Source organism: Alnus glutinosa, chromosome 3, assembly GCF_958979055.1.
Source record: "Alnus glutinosa chromosome 3, dhAlnGlut1.1, whole genome shotgun sequence".
Lineage (NCBI taxonomy): Eukaryota > Viridiplantae > Streptophyta > Magnoliopsida > Fagales > Betulaceae > Alnus > Alnus glutinosa.
In genome coordinates this window covers 13,449,028-13,475,734 of record NC_084888.1, presented here as the reverse complement: position 1 = coordinate 13,475,734, position 26,707 = coordinate 13,449,028, and the positions used below count along the sequence as shown (strand labels likewise).

At 39.5% G+C, this 26,707-nt stretch overlaps 1 protein-coding gene across 1 annotated transcript; it reads right to left on the bottom strand.

The window, feature by feature from the left end:
* Positions 1-1,404: 1,404 nt before the first annotated feature.
* Positions 1,405-18,721, bottom strand: LOC133862644 (GBF-interacting protein 1-like). The gene is made up of 10 exons (XM_062298492.1): positions 18,273-18,721; positions 16,673-16,716; positions 13,828-14,017; positions 12,624-12,750; positions 5,243-5,844; positions 4,189-4,528; positions 3,713-3,983; positions 3,424-3,516; positions 2,531-2,986; positions 1,405-1,870 (listed from the first exon to the last, which is right to left on the bottom strand). The coding sequence occupies exons 1-10, from the start codon at positions 18,451-18,453 to the stop codon at positions 1,532-1,534; spliced, it is 2,643 nt and encodes an 880-aa protein (XP_062154476.1). The 5' UTR covers positions 18,454-18,721; the 3' UTR covers positions 1,405-1,531.
* Between the last annotated feature and the right edge of the window lie 7,986 nt (positions 18,722-26,707).

Here is a 26,707-nt window from a genome sequence, read left to right as displayed (position 1 = left end):
CTAGCCAACCAAAACCCAACAAAAACTTGCCAAAATCAATCTAAACCCGCCCGAGTTGGTTGGAGTCTTCAAAAGAGTTTATAGGCTCTGACAAGGGTCATGTCAAAAGTCTAGTATACAGCCGTACTTAAGAGCCCAAAATTCCAATAAATATCACGTTTGCTCGACCCATAGCACACACAATAATTGACACCCTGCTATGATAATATGAACGCAGTTGAACCAAGTTTAGTGGAACAAACATATCAATCGTTGTTTTATGATGAAATTAGGCACACCTAATCCTTTTTCCTTTCTTTTTCAGATTACTCCAATGGTAGTAGTAGTACTTTCTTTCCCTATGACATCACAAAGACCCAAAAATGATTTACATATTTGTAGCCAACAGAGAAAAGAGAGATTGAGAGGATAAGGATCCTTTACTGAATTTAAAAGAACTAAGAGAATTAAGAGAATTTAGACAAATAATTGTAAAAGACTAATAGAACTCACCTGACAGAATAAGTACTTGAACAGCTTAATTCTTATTTGGTCAAATAAGCCTCATAAGTGATCTTTCACAATCACATGTTTAAATTCTTTCAAATTCAGACAAATAATTGTAAAAGATCTTAATCATTGGGAGAGTTGTCCAAGAAGGTGAGGGATGGGTTTGAGCCTTGTGGGTGGGGCAGTGCATGTGTGCAAGGGGCCGTAGAGTCAGAAAAAGGAAAAGCGTTGGCGATCCCGAGGGATACAAAACATGAAGGCATAAAGTAAAAACATACAAAGAACAAAGCCTCTCTTCCTCTAAAGACAACAAAAAAAAACGGAATAAAGCATCCCTCCTCACCTTTCTTTCTTCTGACAAAGAGAGGGAAGACAAGAGAGCTCAGCCTTTTGCATGTTTTAATCAAACACTGAAAGCATGGTTGTCTAGACAATTTTAATGATTTTTAACATGAAAAAAATAAAAAATAAAAAAATAAACCAATACTTCCATCATTTGATCTCACGGAGTGTCCACAATTAAAACATAATATACAAGTGCAAATCACCAAATAATATGCTTCGATGAAATTAAGACTACTGCTACAACAATTTCTTATCTAATTTGTACATCATGTGGGCTCGAAATCGGTAGAGCTCATGGAAATCACCAGAGGGAAAGGAAAGTGTACACCTTTTGCCAGAAAATCAAAGTTATGCCTAGCTCACAAAATAATCGGGGGCGTGTAAGCCACACCATGCTACTTTTACACACAACTTTTAAGCAACTAAATGACGTAGGAAATATAAAAATAACATGGTTGAAACCCATCTATTAGGAAGAGCTCACTTGTGATGGGGGTAAAACTGTGAGGACTAAATTTTCTGCAATCGGAGTTGAAAAAAGAGACCAAAATGCAATGCAAACACAGTAAATTGAAACTAAACACCACCCGCTGCATTAGATAGAAAAGAAATTGACTATTCATTTCACAAAGACTGAAAATTTTCTATAGCTACTTCAATCCCTTACAAGAAAAAAGGGGTTAAATTCGTGTTTCCATCAGAAATTTGTTGTCCAATTGAGATGGCCCAGTTGGGGCTGCTGATAGGCACCAACCTGTGCCCCAGGAGCAGCTGCAGCTACACCGACTCCAACATTACCACCCATAGCAGGGCCTAAGTGGTGTGGGTTAGCGATTGCAGCAGGCTGCGGAGGATGGTACATACCTGGAAATTGCATGTGGGAAGACTGTGCAGCAGCTGCGTTAAAGGAAGCATGACCTGTGTGGGATGGCATATAAGCACCATGGGGCGATTGCCCTGGCATGTTGTAATATGGAGTGGATTGCAAGCCTGGAAGCTCCCTCGAGTTCTGAATCCAAATTTCAGATGCCTCAGCCTGCCATGTCAAAATATTGAAAATAATAAACAAGTTATAATCCCAACTAATTGCAATTGAGAGAGAGAGATAGAGAGAGATGCATCATAAGGGCTCCCAACAGTAAGACAACTAGAATTTATTTGATTGAAAATACACACCAAAAAACAAGAGGAAAAGGCCAAGCACAGTCAAAGACAAGGTACACCCCTGGTGAACATGTATCTAACAAACTTGCGCTCGTATTGCAGCTCATTAAATCCAAAATACATAAACATACATCCATTGTATATTTTTTACACGATCAATAATCCACCTTTAAATGGCAGGCACCTATATATATTTTTCTGGGATGCAGCAGTTCATGATAACACAAAGCAGAAATGCTAGAAGATGAGGAAATAGGATCTGGTCACTATTGCACACAAACAAACACACACACAGGTAAGTGTTATATTAATCAACATCAAAATGAAAAATTTAACAAATTTGAATTTCAAAATTCAAGCAACTTGTCTCCTTGAACTGAGATATTAGACACCAATGCCACAACTAACATCATTTAGATATAAAAGGACACCCAAAAATTACTTGAGGCCTCTTCACTTATCTGGGGCAAGTCTCAAGATGGAACCCTTTGATGCATCAAACAAACATATAAAACAAGAAAAACATTTTTACCTGAGGATTTGAGACATAAAGATTGCCATCTTTGTATTTGATTCGAGATGAATCCTCAAGCCCAGTTGCTCCACCAACTACGCCAGGAGCATTGATAGCATACCCAGTTGGATTAGTAAAATTTCCAAACCCTGTGGGACTGCCAGCAGGAACAGGCTTAAACTGTTGAATTCCATACTTCAGGCTACTCGCATTTAGATGTGAACTACCCCCTGGCATCAGCAAGTAACTGCTACCATTTGATGGGTGAGGGTAGGCAGGGTTATTAGAATAGCCAGGCATGGCCATTGGCGAAACATAAAGTGGAGGAAGGAACTGACGGTATGGCATAAGATTTGCAAAATGGGAAACGTGAACTTGCGGGTACATCTGTGGTACAGGTGGTTGTTGCTGCTGCTGCTGTACCATGGCAATTGTAGATGCAGGGATGCTATTGGCTGTGTGCGAACTTAAAGCCTGTACTCGTAAGAGACAGCAAAACATCAATTGAACTGGTAGCATCAAACTTTGCAGGTTTATGGCGAAAGCGCAAAGACCATTACATGAAAAATATACGTGTATGACCAGAGAGAATTAAAGATCAAACCTTTTTGAGTAAATAATCAAAATTTTGGAAACTTATAAAGTGGTTCACTAATAACTACTAAGATCAGCTGGCAATCATTGTTAGTCGTCCATAAAATATTCTATTTTCTATATAAATACATGCCCTACAAAATGAACAGAAAAAATATAACCAAAAGCCACTAAAAGATGAGCAGTATCCAAGTGGTTGTTATGCAGCCCCAAAAATAAACATTACACAAAACAGGGTTATGTCTTCATACAAGTGCACAGAGAGATAAGCAGAGCAAATTTATGCCATCTAACAACAATAAATCAACCAAATTTACCTCCTGAGGAGATGGAAGACCCTGGCCCCGTACAGATTCATCCATTGTGGGTCTGAAATAGGGTATATCATAACCAGTCTGAGGATCATATGCCTGCTTGAAAACCAGTACGCGTCATAATGCATGATAATGAGAAGTGAAAGAACCTAATGCCAGAGTATCAATAATTACAGTGATAAAGCCCACGAGTCTACAAAATATTAAAGGTCAAGCAAATAGCAACTTTCACCCTCCCATTGGTTTAGCAGGTAAAATTTTGAAGTATCAGACGTCTAAAAAATGAACTCACCGAAAAACCTGGTAGTTCAGGAGTATCTTGATGCTGATGCGACTCTGAAGGAGCATAGGGTGGACTGTTCTCCCGAACCAACCCAATATCTGCATAATTGTCCAAATTCCGAGGGCTTGAGGACTCTTTTTTATCAGGCAATTGATGCTCAGACGCCACTACAGATGCTGGAGAATCTGATCCAGAATTTCTAACTTGGGCATCACGTAACTCAGCTGGCTTGCTGCTGCAAGCATCATCACCAGAAGACTCTGGAGCTGACACCGACAAACTGCCATCACGCATTAGATATTAATATTTGCTCAGGTAAATTATATATTATAACCAAGTAATATTACGCCTGAATATAAAAAATGTAGAAATAAATTTTAAAACAAAAGAAAATTTAAGATACAAACAATCATATTTTAGATGTCCGAAGTTTTTCACTATCCCAGAATGTAAATAATTTAGAGAACGATAAAAATAACACTAACCTTGCCGCAGGTTCCACATTTGATTCTTCTGTAGTTCCTACTGGTTGCAGTCCCGAAACAAGATTCCTAGAAGAATCAAACTCTGTCCCAATGCTGCCAAAAGTAAGGCGACAGCGATCAGTCTCAGGGACTCGAATATGCTGGGCTATGATCACATTCTGATGTTCATTGACATTTACTCGTGAGAGCTTATCTTGCAGCTTAGCTGCTTCAGATTCCAAATCCTTTGAATTCTCAGCAGGAGGTGAAACCGACTTCCTAGGTGTTCCAATCACCCCGGGGCTGCTAACAGCAGACTTTCGGCTTGATTTAGGTTTCCACTCTATTTTCTGCTGGGAAGCTGCATCAAAACTCATGATCAGCTCTTTTCCAAAAGTTTAGGAACATACATGAACTACAGGATGTAGTGACGACCACCCCCCCCCCCCCCCCCGGCGCTTTTCTTTCCCAAAGAGGGGGGCCCTTCCCCTTTTTTTACTTATCAAAAAAAAGGGACACTAGTAAAATGGGCCATTCTAAGTTGCTAAATTCATGCATTAAGTCATTAATCAAAATGTAACAACACCCTCAAATAATTAGAGGGCTTAATGGAATCGTAAAAATAAATAAATAAGTAAATTGTTGGAAAAAAAATCTGATTTTGATGAATATTTTCCTTTAAAATAACAGAAAACGAGCCTTCCTATACAATGCTGTGTAATTGAAAACATTAGATGTAAGCAGCTTGCAAATATTTGGCTCTACTAAAGACAACTTAAGCTTTTCATACTCCAAACAAATAAAACCAAAGATAAGCTACTTAAGTTTTCTATTCACATTCTAAAAGTTATCTTGCTTAAACAAGTTCTAAACCATGACCACAAGCATTAGCAAAAGTTTTAGCCTGGAATCAGATTACCACAATTGTAAAGATTTTGACTAGCACACAATTAAAATAAGCTTCTACTTCAATTTGCACGAACAAATTTCCAGTCGTCAAAATCTAGTGAATGAAGACAACTTAATTTTCTAGGAACATTTCATTAAAAACATAGTTCATTTTCGACGAGTATACCTTTTTGATGACCTGCAAGTTGCTGATGTGGCCTGCTATTATACTGGTTGTTTAAGAATGATCTGCTGACTGACATGCTGGCAACAACAGAATCAGTTGTAGTAGTTTGGCTGAGTTGGTCGGTTCTAGAAATGGTGTTGAGGGGTCGAAGTGATTCCTCTTTGGAAGAACCATCCTTTCCCAAAATTGAATTTGAGAAAGAACTACTTGGCACAGCTGACGTTTTGACAGAGTTGTCAGAAGACTGTCGGCGGACGCCAACTACCCCAACTTCACGCTTAATAGCTCCAACAGTGCCTGAGTATCTGGAATCTGGAGATGGCACATGAACCGGATCTGTAGAAGAGGAATACACCCCAACAGCAGAACTGCTTGATGCCAGAGATGCAGGACTTGGTTGGGAATTGTTCGACTTTGCTGCTGGCACCCGTAAATTTGTGTTGGGAATTGAAGCCCGCTTATCCTCTAGTACTGCTTTCCAATCAGTACCCCTTGAACTGACATCTCGAGCATGTCTAGGGTGTGAATCAGTTGTCCCATTCAAAGTCTGAGATGAACTTCGTCCACCAGAGGGCTTCTGACTGCCTGAGGTTTCTGTTAAGCTGTGAAAAGAATAACAAAGACGATACATAAACTACTTGATTATACAGTGCAGAATATGTGCTTAGTCAATAGTCAGGTCATGCTCCACTCCATCTTCTTGACAGCATTTGTCTAATTCATTGTCCACAAAATCCATTTCTTCCTTAGAAATGGATCATAATTCAAACAAGACTCTCACATTCATCCTGTTCCCAGCTTTGCCTAGTTATTAATAAGGGTATGGTGCCATTACTACTTTTTTTTTTTTTTTTTTGATAAGTAAATGAAATTTTAAAAAAAGCGTAAGACGCCCCTCTAAGTACACCGGAAGTATACACAAAGAAACACCTAAGAAGGCAAAGAAAAACGAACAAGGAAATCAGATAAACTAATAGACACGGGTGACAAAAAAGCCTCCGTCCAAAGATACAACATAAGAAAAAACGAAGCAACAATATCCTCCATGGAATTCTCCAAGTCTTCAAAACACCTAATATTTCTCTCCTTCCAAACACACCAAAGAATGCAAATAGACACCATCTTCCAAACTGCAGCACTCCTTGACCTACCCGCCTTCCACCAACATGCAAATAAATCTACAACTCTCTTAGGCATAACCCAAGACAGACCAAACCGAGAAAAGACATGATTCCACAAAGTAGAAACCACATCATAATGAAGAAGGTGGTCTACAGTTTCCCCATCTCTTTTGCACAAATAGCATCTATCCACAATGATGATCTTTCACTTCCTGAGATTATCCACTGTAAGAATCTTTCCAAGGGCTGCCGACCACACGATTATCAGGCATTAACCGGTTTTCTTGGTGGAGATGCCTCTAGGGGGATGCATTACTTATGGTTATGTTCATTGCAAAATGTAAACTAATTTCATTTCTTTGAATCTCATCCCTTAGTTCTCACCATCTCATCCCTTACTGGAAACCTGCAGCACCCTCCCAGTCCCCTACATGGACCTAGAAGTCTCAATTTCTTTATTATTGATCTTTCTCTCGTCCTTCTATTCTTTGGCTAAAAGCCAAAAACTCATGATATCCTTTTGATATTCTATTACTTTTTATTAGATGTAGCATGTTTAAAAGATGGGTACATTTGATAATGGTTTTCAAAAGTGTTTTATGGTTTTGGTTTGAAAAAATGTTTTGATGTGATATAAATGTGAGAAATGTATTTTGGTGGGGTCCACATTTAAAAAGTGTTGTGTTTTTAAAAGTGTAGCGTTTTCTATTGTTTGTTAATGGTATTGAAAAGAAGTGTTTTTGGTTTTGAAAACATAAGTGTTTTAACTATTACCAAACGAGGCCTGCTAGAGCTGTAATCGAACCGAGTCGAGCTGAACTTTAAGATTTCAAGACTGGCTCGTTTATGACTCGAGCTCGAACTCGAGCCGAGCTATGAAATGTGTGTTCAAGCTTGGCTCATTTAAAACTCGAGCAAGCTCGAGCTCGTTGAGAATGTTATTTGAGTCGAGCCGAATTACTCAACAAGCTCGACTCAACTAAAATTCAAGTTAGACTATTAAATTTTTCAATGTGTGACCAAAGCGAAGTTTAAGCCCAAGTTTGTGAACAACCTCTATACATTTATTAATAACATAAATATATAATATGTAACAATATAAGGCATATTATAAAATATAGTACATAACTATAATATATAACTAACAAATTAACAATATGTTATTATATATAACTAGAGAGTATAAACTATGGTATATGTATAATGTAAGGAAGTAGTAAGTCTAATATATTCTATATAACTAAGTAACTATAATATAAGTATAATATATAACTATTGTTAACCATGTGTGATATGATATGTGTTTATATATATATATATATATATATATATATATATATATATATATATATATATATATATACACTTATATACTAACTAATCAATATAGTTATATTGTTATATGTTAACTATTAATAACTTAATATGTTAGTTTAACATATTAAATACTATAATCAAAGTACTATAATTAATATGTAATACTATATTTACTTAGCTAGTATACTATATATAGATAGATAGATAGAAATATCGAGCAACATATAGTTGATCATATTTACATAGTATATGTTAATTTTTTTTTTATGAGTAATAAATTTATTAAAAAAACGTAAAGGCACCCCTAAGTACACAGGTAGTATACAAGGGAGCAAATTAGCCCAAAAAGAGAGAAACCCAACAAACCCGCGAGACACTAAAAACCCAAGACCTAAGACCCACGAGGCACTCAACGCTACATCATGTAAGCCTTGCTTTCCCGACGCCGGGAGGTTGCATAATCATTGTCATAATTGATGAAGCTTTTCAAATTCAACATCTCCCTCCTACCTTTAGTCTTTTGACGCGCAACCATAGATTCCCGGTGAAACTCCTCTTCACTAACGCGAGCATCCAGGATAGCCAAAAGCGAAGCCTCATACTCTTCATCAAGCGGATAAACACCCAAAGGGAATGGGGATACTCCATCCTCCCCATCTCAAACCTCAGCGCCCTGATCCCACACAACCTCCCTAGACAGACTAAAACCAACGGGCCATTTCTGAGACTCGACCAGACAGTTCACCCTAACGTCCTCACCCTAATTAGCTAATGGAGAGATGCAATGACCCAAATGAGAGGGAGACCCTACCACCTCATCTTCCTTATCAACTAGGGTCGACGATGACACGACCGGCACTTTAGGCGAAAACTTGCCTTGTCGAACTCGAGTTGAGAAAACCCCTCCATAAGAAACCCCTCGCCGAAGAAGTTCGCTTAATGACATCCTTCACAAAAGCTGCCTTGTCAACAAAGGGTGGCACCCGAGAGCTTTGCACTAGCTTAAACTCCAAAGGAAGCTCTGACTCTGGAGTGGCACTCGAGAGAGAAAATGAATCCCATCAGCAAAATCTAATCTCATCGCCGCGACGGAGTCGGAAAATAAACGCTCATCCATTTTCACTACTCGACCTTCCCTAGCCTTCCTATAATACTTCTGAAACAGCTTTGAGGTCGATGCCATTGGACAAGAAAGACGAAGCCTCTCTCCCAACTCAGAAACCCCCCAGGAAGAACCACCGAGGAAAAGGAGAACCAAAGTCGCAACAGACCCCTCAGACTTGAGAGAAGCTTCCAAAGACATTGTAGCTGATTCTTGCTCAAGCAGAGATGTCAAAGGAGAAGGACTAGGGGTGAGCAAAAACCCGCATACCCCGCCCCAACCTGCATCCCCGCCCCTTAAAATGTGGGTTTTAGTATTTTTTTAACGGGTATGGGTTGGATTTTAACCAACCCGTGCGGGGCGGGGCGGGGCGCAGGTTTTAGTTTGTTTTTTTTTCCTCGGCTCCCCTCCCCGCCCCGCCCCGTGTAAAAAAAAAAAAATTAAAATGCCTAACCCTAAATCCCTGAACACTTCTCCTGCGCCGCACCCTCCTCCCCCCTCATTTTTCTTTTCTTTTCTTCGTCTTCCAGAGACTTCTTCACGATTTCCAGCATCTTCCTCGTTCTTCTTTAGTTCTTTCGTTCTTCTTCAGTTCTTCCCATTTCTTCTTTGGGAAGAGATGACCATGGAGCCCCGTTCTTCTTCAGTTTTTTTCATTCTTCTTTAGTTCTTCCCATCTCTTCTTTGAAGAAGAGATAACCATGGAGAGCTTGATAGGCCTAGCCGAGTCACCAATCCTGTGGAGACGTCATGAAGCTCCAGATCAGGGTTGACGAGGAGACTGGGAACGATGGGAATATCGTCGACGCTCGCTTCAAGACCGGTATTGAATGATTCCCCTCTAACCTCTCATCATTTTTTGTGATTTGTTTGAATCTGGCTTTTGTGATTTGTTTGAATCTGATTTTCTTGTTTGGTTCCTAAGAAAATTTAGCTTTGGTTTGATTTCTCATGTATCTAAGAATTAAACCCGCATATCCCCACACCCCCCGCCCCGCATCACCCCGCACCGCACGGGTTCTCCCCATTTTGTGCGGTTCGCAGGTGCGACTTTCGCAACCCACAGGGGTGCGGGGCGGTGCCAAAAAATGGGCATCCCCTCCCCATGCTCAACCCTAAGAAGGACCGAGACTCACAGGGACAAGCCCATCCCGAACAGTGGAAACCAAAACCTCGCTACTCAACTGGTGGTCCTTCGAGAACATCTCATACCCAACCTCTGGCAACCCCAACACCGAGCCATCCATCGGGACAGACCCAAAGTAAATGTTAATTAACTAGATAATATAATAGTTTATGAACTAACCAATTAGTATGTTAACTAATACGTACACATATAAATATTAAGTAACATATATAACATATATTACTTAATTACTAATATACATGCTTAAATTTATATAACTCATTTTTAGTGTATATATATACACACACACAAGAGATATGAACAAGCTAACAAGTGGGACTAACTTTTTTGATAAGTAATAAACTAACTTTATTAAAAGCGTCAGGTGCCCCTTAGTACACCGGCAGTATACAAGAGAAAACGCAAAGCTGGAAAACGAAAAAAAAAACAGCTCAAAAAGAGAAAGAAAGAAGCCCACCAAACAAACCCACGAGAACCTAAACCTACAAGAACAAAGAACCCCAACCCAACCCTCAAGGAACACATAAGAAACCCACCCAAAAACCCACAGAAACCGACACCCTAAAACACAACACCCGTAGCCCACAAACAACCCACAAACTACAGAACCTGAGCCTTTCCTTTTCTACTCCTAGAAGGCACACTCGCACCGTCATAGTTTATGGAGCTCTTCAGATTCTGCAGTTCTCTCCTTCCTTTGATCTTATACCGCTTCCCCATACTACCCCGATGAAAATCTTCCTCAATGGCCTCCAACAAAGCCAGGGCCGAATCTTCATCCTCAGCACCATCTGACTCCCACTCCAAATGTAAGTCGGGAGGAATAACGCCCAATGGGTGAGGAAAGTCACCTTCCTCTCCCTGATCCCACAAAACAATCTCCCCACATGGGCTAAACCCTACCGGCCACTCCTAAGATTGGATCAAGCCATTTGAGTTGGGAGTCTCACCCTTGTCAATGGTCATCGATTTGCAGCCGCTCAAGGGGGAGGAAACTCTCGGGAGAAGGAACCCGCGCCGTAGCCCCACTCCCCCACTTGGCATCGGCAGGTTCTGAACCACAGACCCGTCCAAAGCCTGAGAAGAAGTACCCAAACACTGCGTCATCGGCGAGCTCAAAGCTATCATTGCCTCATCAATCAAGGAAATATCCAACTTACTCGCTTTGGCCTTCGATTTCCGTTGATACCTCATGACTGATTTTGTTTCGGCCGGGTAAATGGGAGCCCCACTGTCCGCCATCACCGGAAGAGACAAACGAATCCTATCTCCCAACGCATCCGCCCCCAAAGAGGGAAACTCAAATCCTTTAGAGTCCGAATCCAGCCCCCCAAGCAGACACGGAGTTAAGTCACAAACAGTCACTTCCGATCGCAGGTTGGGCTTCGCCACACACACTGAGGCAAAAGGATCTTCAACCACCGCCGTGCACAAGCTAGGACTTGCGCTGGAGAACTCGCCAGCCTCCAACAGCCCTCCACCCATGCCAATCGTCGTCTTCACCTCCGACCTAGACCCATCTTGCCGGGCCAAAACAGGTTGAGCGAAGAAAGCCGGATTCTCCACCGGAGAAGAACCCCCCATCCACAATGAGCCTAACTTGAACACCGGAAGAGTAGAAGTCGAACCGTCCAAGGCTTCCGGCGCCGAAGAGCCTAAACCCGACATTCCAGAGTCCAACCTCGCTTCGTCGAGACCACAAACCTGATCCGGGAAAAACCTCTTAGCCTTCTTGGGGTTGGGCTTAAAGCCCAACTTCCTAGAACCATCCCTACAGCGTGACCTTCTAAACACAGCTGAAAAGATCCTGCATCGGCCCAGTTTCAGCCCAACAGAAGAAATCCTGCTCCAGCCCACGTTAGACCCACTCACCCAATCCAGCCAAACTCCAACCTGTTCGAGGATCTTTCTGCAGACTGAGACGTCGCAATCCCTTGTACTGCACTCTCTGCCTTTTCGAACATTGGAGCCATCGCCACAGTGGTCTTTACCCACCGGATCCAAGAGGCTTTTCTCCCAGGCGGAACAGTCCACCGCCTGCCGGACAAACACGCAAGACCGCTCCTTTATCGGGAACTGCTCCTCCTCGCACCAGGCCACCTCCTCCTGCGAGACCAGATTCCAGCCACCAAAAGCAGGGATGGTTGGCATCGAGCGAACCGCCTCCGCGAAAGACAGTGGTCCCGCTGTCTTTCCCAAACAAACCCCCACCTTCTTCCCCCTTAACTTCTCCTCAGGCGAGGAAACACCGAACCCACACCCTACCGAAGAACCAAAAGACAGTGGGACTAACGAGCCAGACAAACAATCCAATCGAGCTTTAAACTAGCTGAGCTCGCGAGCCTCTATTGAGCTTTGTCGAGCGAGTAGCACTTACTAATCGAGTGGGTTTCTACAGTAACGAGCAAGTTTCTACAGTATCGAGCTCGAGTTCGGATCGGGCTAAATCGAGCAAGTTGTCAAACGATCTGGTTTATTTATAGCCCTAAGGCCTACACTTGTTTTCTTTAGCTTCGAAATGAAGAAGTACAGTGTGGAAACCAATGATTATAGATCATTTGGACACATGACCAATAGATTCTTTGATGAAAATATTATATCATTTTACACTAAGGCACAGATATACAACTAAGAAATATATAGGTAATGTGAGGAGAATAAACAAAATTAAATGTATGAAACAAAGAATCTTACCCCTTTTCAGGAACATTTGAGATCATTTTCTCATTGGTAGACATTGTACATTGCGGCGAAGCAGGCTTTACTTCGTTATCTGTATTTTGATTAACTCTGTTATCTCTCACAACACGGAACTTGATGCCTGCATTTAGCAAGAAAAATTCAACCATCAACAAGCAGTCCACACACGCTAAACAGAAGAAACAAAACCAGTGGTCCATTTTCATAAATATTTGGGGGGAATATGTCAATGTTTTCAATGCACAAATATAAAATACATAGTACAAAGAAACTATAAAGCTTTGCAGATTGTACAACATGAAGAAAAATGCTGGACAAATTACAAATGTATCAACTATCAAGTAATGCCAGAATTATAGTAGGAATTAGTGCAAGGATGAAAGAACAAGACCTAAGTTCAAAGAGATACATTATAAGCTCACTATAAACTAATTGATACTTCTCACTTTGGTTGTTAGTACTTCATTCATGCCTGTAACCCATCCACACATTAACAAACTTCACATTTCAAAACAATTGACCTAACATTTACTAAATATCAAGTGCTATATTTGCTTTGAATAAAGTGTTCACCCAAGTTCAATACAGTAAATTCTTAAAAAAGTATACACTTGTTTATAGCAAGCTGAAATCACAAAATCCAAAACTTCGCCAGATAATGTGTTTTAAAATTATATCATATAGGTCAAATACTCGAATTTGAATTTCAAAACAAAGAATAAGATAGAAATGGCAATTATTACCCCATAGTAAAATCTTTTTTTTATGTTCCCAAAGTAAATTCTTAAAGATGCATACTTGTTCATAGCAAACCAGAAATCACAAAATCAAAAACTTGGTGAAGTAACGTGTTTTACCTTTATATCATCTAGGTCGTATACTTGAATTCGAATTTAGAACAAAGAATAAGATACAAATGGCATTTAGCACCCAACCATAGTGATATTTCAATTACTTACCAAAAAAATCATCTTCTTCAACAATTTCAATGTCAAATTTTTCACCAGATTGTTAATAAAAATGAAAACTAGAAACAGGGGTGAAAAGCATATTTACCAAATACTAAAACTGAACAGCAGAGTACCTTGTCTAAAGGATTGATAATCAAGTTAAAAAGTAACCCCGAAAAAAAAAAAACAAAAAACAAAAACAAAACAAACAAACAAAAAAGATAATAAACTAGTGAGATTTAAATTACCAGGTGAAGCATTCCGTGTATAGCCTCCTCTTCGGACATTACGGTCAGAAAATGTCTGAAATTTTATCCCTTGACCAACATTCTCAGAATGTCTTCGTGCATCTTCGGAATGTCTTCGTGCATCTTCGGAATGTCTTCGTGCATCTTCAGAATGTTTTCGTGCATCTGCAGAGCCCTTGTGCCCCGTATTCTACATGCACAATTTTTTTTTTTTGACAAGATATTACTTAGCACAAAATTTCTCTTAAACAATTTAAGAAGGACAAAGAAAGGAGGATTTAAATAAAAAGAACAATTTATTGAGGCCTAAAATAACATTAACTATCCTTTAAAATGCTCATAGGGAAAAAAATGAAAAAGAGAATAAAAGATATCTTAAACACCCGTTCCCCACATAAAAGCTCTTCATGTAAGGGAATACACAATAAAAATTATCCATAATGCAGTACATAGGTTCAAACATCCCATAAACATTTTTATAGATACAAGCATCAAACAAGTGCCTCAAGGAGAACCATGCATAGTCCTATTATGGTAAAAAAATTAAAATAAAATAAACATATGCCACATATAATATGCATATCCATTCTGTCTCCTCATAAACTCATATGTCGCTTTTCCCCAGCTTAGAAACCGAGAAAAAAAAATCAAAATAATTCACAGTGGGATTATAGAAGATGAAAAGTTCAAAAATTTAACAGGTGAAATACTTTTACAATTAAAAAAATAAAATATGCAGGAAGTTATATGCTTCATTGGTGTAGTATAGGCATTTAACTTCATTCTCGTGGATTGTACAAGAGATGAAGGAGATAACAACAAATGCGATGATTCTGGTTCTACAGACAACAAATAGGCGCAGAGGATAGTTAAAAAAAAAAAAACTCAAAGAGTAACATGAAGTAGGTCAACATCTTTCAAATGATTACGGGTATTACAACATGCTATTGTCAACATTAACCAACAGCATGTTACACAGAAAGCCACAATATTAGCAGCATAAACAACCATGAGGCCTTTCCCTTAAAAACATCCTAATAATATACCTGAAATATGCTCATGTATTTGACAACCTAAGAAATTGCATACAAATCAAGGGTTTGTTAGGTAACATAAAAATTGTTTTTGCTTGTCAAACACTGAAAACTCTTCTCAAGTATTAATTGTCCAAACGCATTTTCAAATGTGGGCCCTGCACGCCAACACACTTTCAAAACAAACCACAGAACTCTTCTTTTAAAGAACATTACACTTTTCACAAAGCAGTGCTCAAAGAATAAAACACAAAATACTTATCAAAAAATAACTAAACACGGGTTCATTTTTTTATGTGTCAATCTTCCTTGTTAAATAAAAAAGACGTGGTAGAAGCCCCGCTGTAGCTGCCAAATCCATCTGGCAGCCCCACAGTTGCTACCAAATCCATTTAGCAGCCCCACAATTGCAGCTAGAGCTGTCTGGCAACACATGATGACTGCCAGAACTGTGTGGCATCTCCTCAGTTGCCATCAGATCCATCAAGTGGCTTCACGATGGCTGCCAGATCACCACCACGATGGCTGCCACCATGCAATAACCATCGTACAGACTAATTTCAGCAGGTGCTTTTTTTTTCCTTTCTTCCTTTTTGACAAGTAATTGAAATATCATTAAAAGCGTAAAACGCACCCAGGTACACAGAAAAGAGAAAACATCTGGCTAGAAGAAGAAAATAAAAAAATAAAAATAAGGAAATCATGATAAATAATCACAAGAGGAGAAAAAAAAAAAAGCAACTGTCTAAAGATACAGAGAATCGAAAAATAAAGGCTTAATCTCCTCCAATGTTCTCTCACAGTCCTCCAAACTTTTGTCATTCATTTCCCTTCATAGAAACCAATAAAGGCACGAGGGCGCCATCTTCCACACAGCAGCATGCTGACGGCCCACCAACGAGCATACAAGTCGACGACTTGTCTAAGTATAACCCAAGACAACCCAAATCGACTAAAGTTAAAAAAAGAAAATAATAATAATTCTGAAAGGCACAAGCAACCTCACAATGGAGAAGTGGTCCACGCACTTTTCATTCCTTTTACACATACAGCACCTATCAACCACAATAACACGTCGCTTCCTACGATTCTCCATGGTAAGGATCTTCCTTAGGGTCGCCAACCAAGCAAAAAAGGCCTCCCTCAAAAGAACCTTAGTCTGTCAAACACTCTCCCAAGGGAAAAGAAAGCCATCATTACAACCCATGACACAATAGAACATCGAACAACCCTCTTTTGGAGGGGACCCACCAAAACTTGTCTCACTTTGATTGAATACAACACCCTAAAGAACGAAGCAAAGACATTCACCTTCTAATCATGAGCCGCTCTAGCAAAGCTTACATTCTAGTGATTGGAGCCACCACAAAGTTCCAGGTGAGCCGCAATAGAAGCATCATTTGTGCAAACATTACATATAAATATAGAAAGGCTTCCTTAAGGGCCATACCCCCGCACCATAATTTCTTTCTTTTTATTTTTGTAGAAACACTCCACAATTATTTGTTTTTCAGAAACACTAATCAAAACTTTACAAAAGGAATTTTCTGTTGTGGACCTCAAATACACTTTTCAAATGTGGTCCCCACCAAACCAATTCTCCATTTTTACCTTTTTCAAAGCACAAAACCTAAAAAACTACTCAAAACTTTACCAAACCAACCCCAAGATATTCCTACTCCCAAGACTGTATATCAAATTCACCAATAATCGACATTAAAGTAACATCTCACACCATTGAACAAATAGACAGTGATGCAAGAAAGAGGACTAATAGGAATTAGCTCAAAAGAAATTACACAAGGTCATACCTCCTTCTTCTTGTCTCTTTTTCTCTTCACCTCAAGAAATGGGTCTGAGTAAAAACAACTAAGAATATAAGAACATTGCACTAAAATATGATTAAAAATACAAGAGCATGATAAAAAAGCATCATATTACACAAAGGCAACCCACTACAGCTCTATAATGGAGAGGGGAAAAATCGAAAGATACAAAATTGTGCATTTCATACTTCAAAGAGGTCATAGGCAAGAATAACCTAAAATATCTTATCACATCACAACTTATCCAATATAAGTTGTAATACCCTAATACAAGAACCTAATTCAATCTTTAACATCAGCATCTTAGGCTGTTTTATTAATAATCTGCTATGAAAACAAATTTCGGCACTTCTAAAAAAAAATCTCAGATTATATTATAACAAATTAAAGCCCCATTTAACACCACAAAACCCTCACGCCAAATTATAAAATAAAATAAAAAATAAATAAATAAATAAAAGAGAGAGAGAGAGAGATTGCACCATAAAACTGCAAAAACAGAAATATGATTTCATTTGGTTAGGGTAACATGAAGAAATCAAAAGAAATTGGCTTCCTGCAACAGAAAACCATATTCGACTAAGCCAAACAGTTGGGCTAGGACCGGAGTTGTAAATTAGGAACGATCTAATACATCATATTGGAAAAAGAAAGTATTCTATAACTTTTATCCCTTGTTTTAGTATTTCTTCTCTCTTTCCCTTGCTGCCTTTTTTGAATGGCATAATACAAAAGATATGTTAAAAGATTTATGAATGGCTAGAAGCTGAGTGCACGACTGATAAGTTTCTGTCAAACTTTTGAATTGTCTTTTGTTTAAGGCAGAGCAGGGAACACAATGCACGCAATAAAAACCAATTTCAGTCTCTGGGACGAGTGCCAAACAAAAGACCAGTGCACAGCAACCAGAAGCCAATTAAGCAAACTAAACCAAAGAAAACAATCACAATAGACAAGTTAAAACCATTTCAAGTTGAACTTCGTTTAGAAAAATTATCAGTTTTTAGCAATCACTAACAAATTCCTCACATTTTACCACAACCCACCAAAGTCCCAAGTCCAAAAATTTACCACAGAGTTCAAGATCATCGGCCCATAAATTAGTTTAACTCATAAATATGGACCAAGGTAAAATATCCAAATCCAAAAACCCCCCACAAACACAAGAATAACCAGCCAAGAAACAGCAAAAACCCCTAAATAAACATGTCAGACAAAAATATCATAATTCGAACTAAAGAGCGTAAACACACAAAAACAACCACTCCTCAACAGACTAAAACCCAACTTCCAAGCTGAGTTATCAGTGAAACAACAAATTCCCATAACCAATACCTAGCAAAAAGCAGAAAACAAAATTGAACAGCCAAAACAACAAAGTTAAAACCAATGTGAGAACTTACAAAAAAAAAAAAAAACAATGTGAGCCAATCACACATTTAAACACTAGAGAAATCTCAAAATACAAAACCTTAACCAACTTGCAAGCTCAAAATCAGTGAATCAACAAAAAACCATTAACTAAAACAAAGCAGAAAAGCACAAAATCAAAACAAACAAAGCAAAAGCCAGTGTTAACCCCCACCTTGGTTGAGCAATTTCTGTGCGGTTTCGTTAGGATCCATGTCAGTTTCCTTTAGGGCCGCATAGATATCCGATTCAGAGTGATTGCCCACGATTTCCTTGATGGATTGGATGGTCTTGCGCACGCGCGCCGAGAGTATCTGAGTCCCACCGCCCTCGACCAGCGAGCCACCAGAGACCATCTCAAACTCTCTCAGAAAAGAACCCCAAAACCCAACAACAAAATCAAAAAAATATACGTATTTACGTACTATATATATATATATGCATAGGCAGCAATCAAAACCCTAATGTCGTTGGGAGAGAAGCTAGGGTTAGGGCCTTCGCTGAAGTAGCACAGAACGGCTTTGAGAGAGAGAGAGAGAGAGAGTTTTGGGAGCGAGGGTTTTGAAAACGTGTTCTTTCAAGGACTTTGGGGAAAATCCTTGGTGGGATGCTCGGAATTTGCCCTTCTTTTTCGGCTTAATTGCGGGAATGGCCTTCCTGTTGTATTGGGGTGGATTCCTAATTTCTCTGTTGTAGCGGGCACTAAGCAAGTGATTAGTGGGGGGCCGGGGGTTTATAGCAGGCTTTGGCAGGAACACGTGGTGTGGGCCAGTACAATCCCATTTGAATTCTAAACCCTCCAACTGTCCAACTTCTTTCTTTGAAAAATTAAATAAAATTAATTGACATTATTATTACTCTATCATTAACATCATCATCATTAATCCTAATGATGGTGCATGCACAATGTTCTAAAATTTGATACTAGCTTACCATGTTCTCCTTTACTAAGACCAATAGATTTTGGTCTTTCTTCTTCACCACCTGTATCTTCTTCCATTCCGGGGCCCTGTCCAATTACCAGTGTAGCTGCACCTGCTCCCCATTTCATCCCACCTCCTCTATCTCATGCAATTCCAGGCCGTGCACCATTCCAAATTTATCCCCCGTACACTTCAGTTACACTAGCTCCAGCAACTGCATCACATTCTCTAGCAATCCCTCCTAAAGTACCTACTGAGCCCACCTCCCCATCATCTCCACCCCGTTCCTTCCACCATTCCCCTACTCTTTCAAGATTTCACCCATATACTAAACAATCTGACCAGCCAGCTTCCCCGAAACTACCCTTGCTTCCTGATGCAATTAGACTTCGTTCTCCTTCCCCGGGTATCCAGCAAGCTAAACGGAAATTTACAACTGAGGATGTTCCCCTGGCAGTACTAAAAAAACATAAATCACATCCTTTGTATCCTGGTCTCTTCTCTAATCTAGAGCTTGCAGCTATTTCCCTAACATCATTGCAGGATGGAGATGCATCAGTGGGCTCTTTTTTGTCCATTGATCAAAAAGAATCAGATTCCTTGGCTGTACAGGAGACTGGATCCTCCCAACCAGTGTCATCAATTGCTGTTGTTCCATCTGGTTCTTTACCTGATCCGTTACCTGTTTCAACTTCATCCTCTGTGAGGCCACTTAGAAGGTTCACCCGTGTAGCAAGAGGACTTGATGTATTTTCACAACTCCAGGCTTCTCATGCTGAGAGTTCACCAGCAGGAACTGCTTCTGTGCAGGCACCAGAGCAAAAGGGGGTGGACCAGGAGGGTCTGCCTCCCCATCAATGAAAATCTTATCATGGAATTGTAGAGGATTGGCCCGTGCCTCTACAATTCGCAGTTTGAGGGCCAAGGTTCGGAAATACTCTCCAGATATTTTGTTTTTGTCTGAAACTAAAATTCAACCATCTGCTGCTTGTATTATTTTGAATGGTTTGGGTTTTTTTTTTATGGTCCATGCTCCTCCTTGTGGTACTAAAGGAGGTCTTGTGCTAGCATGGGCCATTGGGGTGGATCTAGAGTGTTTCCAAATCAATGTAAATATTATAAATGCTTGGTGTTTTTCTGATCCTCCAAATCAACCTTGGATGCTTTCCTGTATTTATGGTTCCCCTTATGCTGCTGGTAGACCACCATTTTGGGATAATTTGATGCATTTGGGTGCAAATTTCACGGGTCCTTGGCTTTGTATTGGTGATTTCAATATGATTTTATCTCAGCATGATAAAATGGGTGGGTTACCGTATGCTTCCTCATCAACAGATTCGTTTCATGACTTCGTAAATTCATTTGGTTTGATTGACTTAGGCTTTATTGGAAATCCTTTTACTTGGTCTAATCATCGGGATGGCCATCATCTTATTCGCCAGCGTTTGGATCGTGGAATTGCATCACCCCAGTGGGTCCATCTATTTCCATCGTTCTCTATTATGCATCTCCCAGCAACTGCCTCTGATCATAATCCTATTTTTTTAAATACGGTCTCTCAAGATTCTAAGTTGCCAAGGCCATTTAAATTTGAGGAATTTTGGTCTCACCATCCTGATTGCTATTCTACTATTTCTGTTGCTTGGTCTCCGCCTTGCTTTGGAAACCCGGGCTTTATCTTAAATCAGAAGTTGCATTCAACGAAATTAGCCCTTAAGTTATGGAATCGTCTTTCTTTTGGTAATATTCAGCAACAGATCCTATCATTGACCTCCCAGCTGGATACTTTGCAACAATCCACCCCCTCTTCTACGTCTTCCTTTCAGGAACGGGGACTGTGTATAGCAATTGACAATTTCAGGCGTCATGAAGAAACGCTTTGGCGTAATAAGTCCCGAGAACAGTGGCTTACATGCAGGGATTTAAACACTAAGTTTTTCCATCTTTCCACAGTAATCAGACGTCGAAGGACTGCTATTGACTTCCTAAAATTATCTAGTGGAGCTTGGATCTCGGATCGTCAGGCTATTGGGAATACACTGTGTGCTCATTTTGCAGATCTTTTTACAACTTCTGCTCCGATTATTCCCCATGAAATGCTTAATCTTTTTGATAATGTGATTTCCAATGAAGACAACTTGTCTCTCTGTTCAATTCCTTCCGAGCAAGAAATACATGATTCTGTATTTAGTATTGGAGCAACTAAATCGCCTGGACCGGATGGGTTTACGGGGATTTTTTATCAAAAATATTGGAATCTGATTCAGCCAGTGGTGCAAAGTTGTGTCTGGAATTTCTTTAATAAGAGCCATCTTCTGAAGGATCACAATCATACTTTTATAGCTCTTGTTCCAAAACAGCTTGGGCCTTCAATGGTACATCATTTCCGTCCTATTAGCCTGTGTAATTTTATCTATAAAATAATATCCAAAATTTTGGCTAATCGTCTTAAGGTTCTGCTTCATCGGTTTATCTCTCCATATCAATCGGCTTTTGTTCCCTCTAGGACAATCCAGGATAATTCGATTATGGCCCATGAGCTCCTTCATTCGGTGAAGTCTAAAAGGGGTCGAGGTGGCTTGATGGCGGTGAAAATAGATATGGAAAAAGCATTTGACAGAATGGAATGGGATTTCTTGTTATCTATTATGGCTAAATTGGGGTTTCATCCTACCTGGGTTAACTGGATCAGGATTTGTATCTCATCCACATCTTTTTCGATCCTGCTTAATGGATCCCCTTTTGGAAAATTTTCGCCATCTCGGGGATTACGCCAAGGTGATCCTCTGTCACCTTTTCTCTTTATTCTGGGATCTGAAGTGCTTTCTAGACTTTTCCTTCAGCAGGAATCTATGGGGCTGCTCAACGGCATCTGTATTGCTAAATCTTGTCGCCTATAAATCATTTGCTTTTCGCAGATGATTTAATTATCTTCGCAAAGGCTACCTCAACTGAGGCTCTTGCCCTTTCGGGCTGTCTCCAAAAATACTGCAGTTGGTCGGGACAAAAAATAAATTCAGGAAAGTCTTCTATCCTCTTCAGTAAGAATACACCACCATCAAGTGTTTCAAGTATTCTGGGCATAATACCATTCCGATTATCACCATCACGACCCTTCCATTTGGGATTGCCATTGACACTTGGATCTTCTCGCAAGGAAGCATTCCAGCCAATTATTGATAAAGTTCTTTCCAAAATTAATGGTTGGAGGGCAAAGACTCTTTCTCAAGCTGGGAGAACAGTTCTCATTAAATCAACAGCTGCGGCAATTCCTGCTTATGCAATGAGTACCTTCTTATTGCCTGTTTCTCTTTGCAGTATGTTAGATTGTCGGTTTAAAGACTTTTGGTGGGGTTTTCCATTGGGGAAAACTCGTAATCTATGTCTTAAATCGTGGGACTCTATTTGTCTTCCTAGGAATCAAGGGGGTCTTGGATTACGGAAGATGACAATTTCAAATTTGGCACTCATTACTAAGCTTGGCTGGAATTTCTTGCACTCTAATTCTTTATGGGTGGAGCATTTACGGAAGAAATATATTCACTACGGTTCTTTTTTCTCTACTTCCTTGGCTGTCACAGCTTCATGGATTTGGAAAGGGCTTCAGAAATGTAAGGAATATCTTATTGCAGGATCCTGTCTGATTGTATCTACTAATAGCTCTGACTGTATTTGGACATCATCCTGGATTCCGACCCTACCGTCCTATCGACCCTCTCCTCGTAGTCCAAATTCCAGATATTTACCCCCCTTGTCTATCTCTGATCTAATTATGCCAGGAACGCGTTGTTGGAATAAACGCCTTCTGTACACTATATTTGACCCGGTCTCTGCCATGGCAGTTGGTACGATACCAATTTCAGAGGATTCTCAAAAAGGATATCTATGGATTCCCTCTACATCTGGGAGGTTCACCACTTCTTCGGCCTACCTTTCTATCTTGAATAAAGACTTCACTGGATCCAATCAATCTCCTCTGTCATCTTTTTGGAGGGATATCTGGAAACTTCAACTTACAGATCGACTCCGAAATTTTATTTGGAAAATAGCTTGGAATATTTTTCCAACTACTCAGCGATTACAGTCAATTATTCCTTCATATCATCCAGATGCTTCCTGTCCTCTCTGCCATGGAGGACCTGACTCCCTTCGGCATCTTTTCTTCCACTGTCATTTTGCAAGAGTAGTTTGGCGTCTTTCACCCTGGCCTTTGGATTCTACCACATTGGACTCCCCAAACTTATGTGACTGGGTGCGAATAATTTTATATCCTGAATCCCTTCTTCATATTCCCTCTTTGGAATTACATCGTTTTCAGGTATTTGCAGCTGTCGCATGTGATCTTCTTTGGTTTCATCGCAATAAAGCTTACCATGAAGGCAAGTCCTTCGAAGCTCGTAAGCTTGCTTTGCAAATAGTCACCACTTATCATCAACATTGTGATGCATGGTCTGCTAAGCTACATCCTATGCCGGAAAAATGGATTCGTCCTCCATTAAATTGGTATAAAATCAATTTTGACACTGCCATTCGTGATTCCTTTTCCTGTCAAGCTGCTATCTGTCGCAATCATGACGGAAGATTGGTAAAAATGGCTACCCAGATCCAGTCCAATTGCTCTCCTAATAAAGGCGAGGCTTTAGCTGCAAAACTTGCTGTTTCTCTAGCTTTATCTCTTCACCTAGATCGGTTTATTATTGAAGGTGACTCTCTGGTAGTTATCCTTGCTTTACAACAGCCATCTATTGTTCAGGATTGGCGTATCACTGACATAATTCGCAAAACGCTAGACATGTTCCCCCCTGATTCTTCTTGGTCAGCTCGGAAAGTCAATAGAAGTGCAAACTTCGGTGCACATTATGTTGCACAATGGGCCGCAGCTCGATTTTCGTCAAGCAGCATTCCCACCATTCCCTCATCAACTTCTTCCACTACTACTCAGTTTGTCAGTATTGCGCATGGTCCAGATCTGAATAACTCTGTTGTTTAGGAATTATTTTCGTATGTTCTTTCCTTTGCTTGTACTTTTCAGTCGCATCTATATATAAAAAAAAAAAAAAGACCAATAGATTTTGAGAAGTTCCAATTTTAATCGTTTGTTTGGGTATTTGATTTTAAAAAAAATTATGAATATCGAGAGAATTTATTTTTTAAAATTATGATGGTTTATAAAATCTGAGACAAAATTAGAAAGAGTTTGATAAAAAGTTAGTAGAATTTAAATTAAAAAAAAAAACAGTATTTGAAAAACCAAAACTACCCAGACATGCCATAAGTGACTTATGATTGTCACCCTAGACGTGTTATTGGGGATTAATTATTAAAATGTGTTAAAAAAAAATTTGAGTGGCTGATATAACCTCAAGCACGTATTGACACATGTCAGCAAGTTATAAAAGCGTTATAAATTTAGTATTACTCTGGTCATAACCATCGAACATAAATTTCTTACAAACTATGTTGTAAAAGTTTCATGTATTCTTTAAATATGTAAGAAGTACATTTTTTTTATTAATGATAATTAAAAAAAAAAATGTGCTTCTCACATGATAAGGGACACATGTCACTTTAAAAGACTAGTTTAAAAAAAAAAAATTTGTTCATATCCTAAAGTTTAAAAGAATTATATAAATTTCCTACAAACTAAGTTGTAGAAATTCCTCTAATTCAGTCTCTAAAAGTATTATGTGTCCCTAAGCACATTTTTTTTAATAACATGTGTAAAAACTGCATGTTTTTTTTTAAATAACAAGTATGTGAGAACCGCATGTTTTTTTAATAACATGTGTGAGTCTTAAACCAACTATCAAGAGAAAATCTCAAGTTCCCCACCCCCCCCCCCCCAAAAAAAAAAAATTCATTATATATACCCAAAATTGATGACATTTAATTCACAAGGCATATTTGAAAAAAATAGCACAAAAAAAATGATGGTTTTTGCTTTTATGAATCATATTTGTTGATACAGTATTCTGGTAGGTGACGTGTCACTCCGCGATTCGTTTGACCTCTCCTTTTTTTGGGGTCTGCAAAATAAGAATTGCGTTGGGGATGACGACAATCTTGCTCCGATGCCTAAGTTAGTAGACAATTTGAAAGAAAATGTTTAGAGTAATTTTCAATAAACAGAATCCATATAATACCTGGGAAACCTCTGTATTTATAGAAGTTTTGGTGTAACCAAGTGGCTCTGCAAATCCCGGATTTCCAGGGATCTACAGTTGAAGGCGATGTGGGCTTGGATGTACGGATCTTTCAGGATTCGCAGCCGTATGACTCAGGCGTACGGATTTCTCTGGATTCGTTAACTCTTTGGTGCGATTCTGATTGCACATCTTGGAGCGAAATATCTGGAATCTGTATTCCATGAATCTAGGGTGGTTTCGAGATACCCGGGATCTCAGGTAATGCACTATGTTCGAGTAGGCTGGCCCGGTCGGGTGGACCGAATGGGCCCAAGTGGTTTGGTTGAGCTTGGCACCCGAGGAAACCGAAATTTTCCCTAACAGTTACCCCCCAATTCTCTTATGCAAATTTTGTGCTTAAGGGAATTTCATGATCAATATCTACTCTTCTTCGGATTTCGATCCTTGATCTCTAGTGCATTTCATCTTTCTAAGCCTTTTCAGTCATGCTTGCATCCGAGGAGCGATTGGCCTGGGGACCTTTCAGATTCACCTTTTGAAAATCCCGCACTTTTTCGAAATTTCGAATTCTTGGAATTCGAGCTTGGCCGATAGTGGCATTAATGGGGATTTGAATTCAGCTGACATCTGCATTAATAATGATTTGACACGTTGACTCGGCTTTTGAGGTGCACTGTGGATGAAACGTGCGAAACCAGAAGCTCCTTGGCTTCCGGTCAATTATGACCTTGTCACGCCCCCGTTTTGGGATATAAGGGGAACGCGAACTTGAGCTTAAAAAAAAAAAAATACATTTACATAAAACACACATCATCCAAATATAGACATTAATCATCTATTTTATTATCATGTACATAAGAGCAGCTCTTTATAAAACTATAAAACTCAAAAGGAAAACATACTATACAAAAGTCACATCAGTCCCCCAGCAATTTTATTGCTCTTAGCGAGGTCTACGCCATTACAAAGAAATGATTCCGTCTTACTATGTCATCTGAAAAGATTTGGGGAGAAAAATAGGTGAGTTCGACAACTCAGTAAGGAAAACACAACAATAATAGTGTAATTTTCTTTTCAGAAATTCTAAATAGAATTCAAATAATTTAGCAAATAAAGAAACAGTTAAATGACATACAATTATATCAAATGTAGAATGGTGCATGAATCATTTATGCTACGTGTAAGTTTTAACCTCCCTTGGCCCAATTCCATTTTTAACCATGAGTGGCGCACGTTTGGCTTGTCCCAAAGGACAACTATGACTCATCCTGTCGTCACAGAGGAGAGCTGTACCGGGTTGGGAACTTCCCTAGGTGAAGGCCACCAGGCCGGTAGCCCACACTTTCGTCCTTCCGTGTGGTTGCCATGCTACCCACATAACACATAGCACATAACACATATATGATCCGAATCGTCTATGACATGGTATTGCGGGGGTAAAACTGTGTGCACGTGTAACATATACTATGATATCATCAACCTTTGCTCATATGGTGCACATGTAACACATATACTATGATATCAACCTCTGCTCATATGGT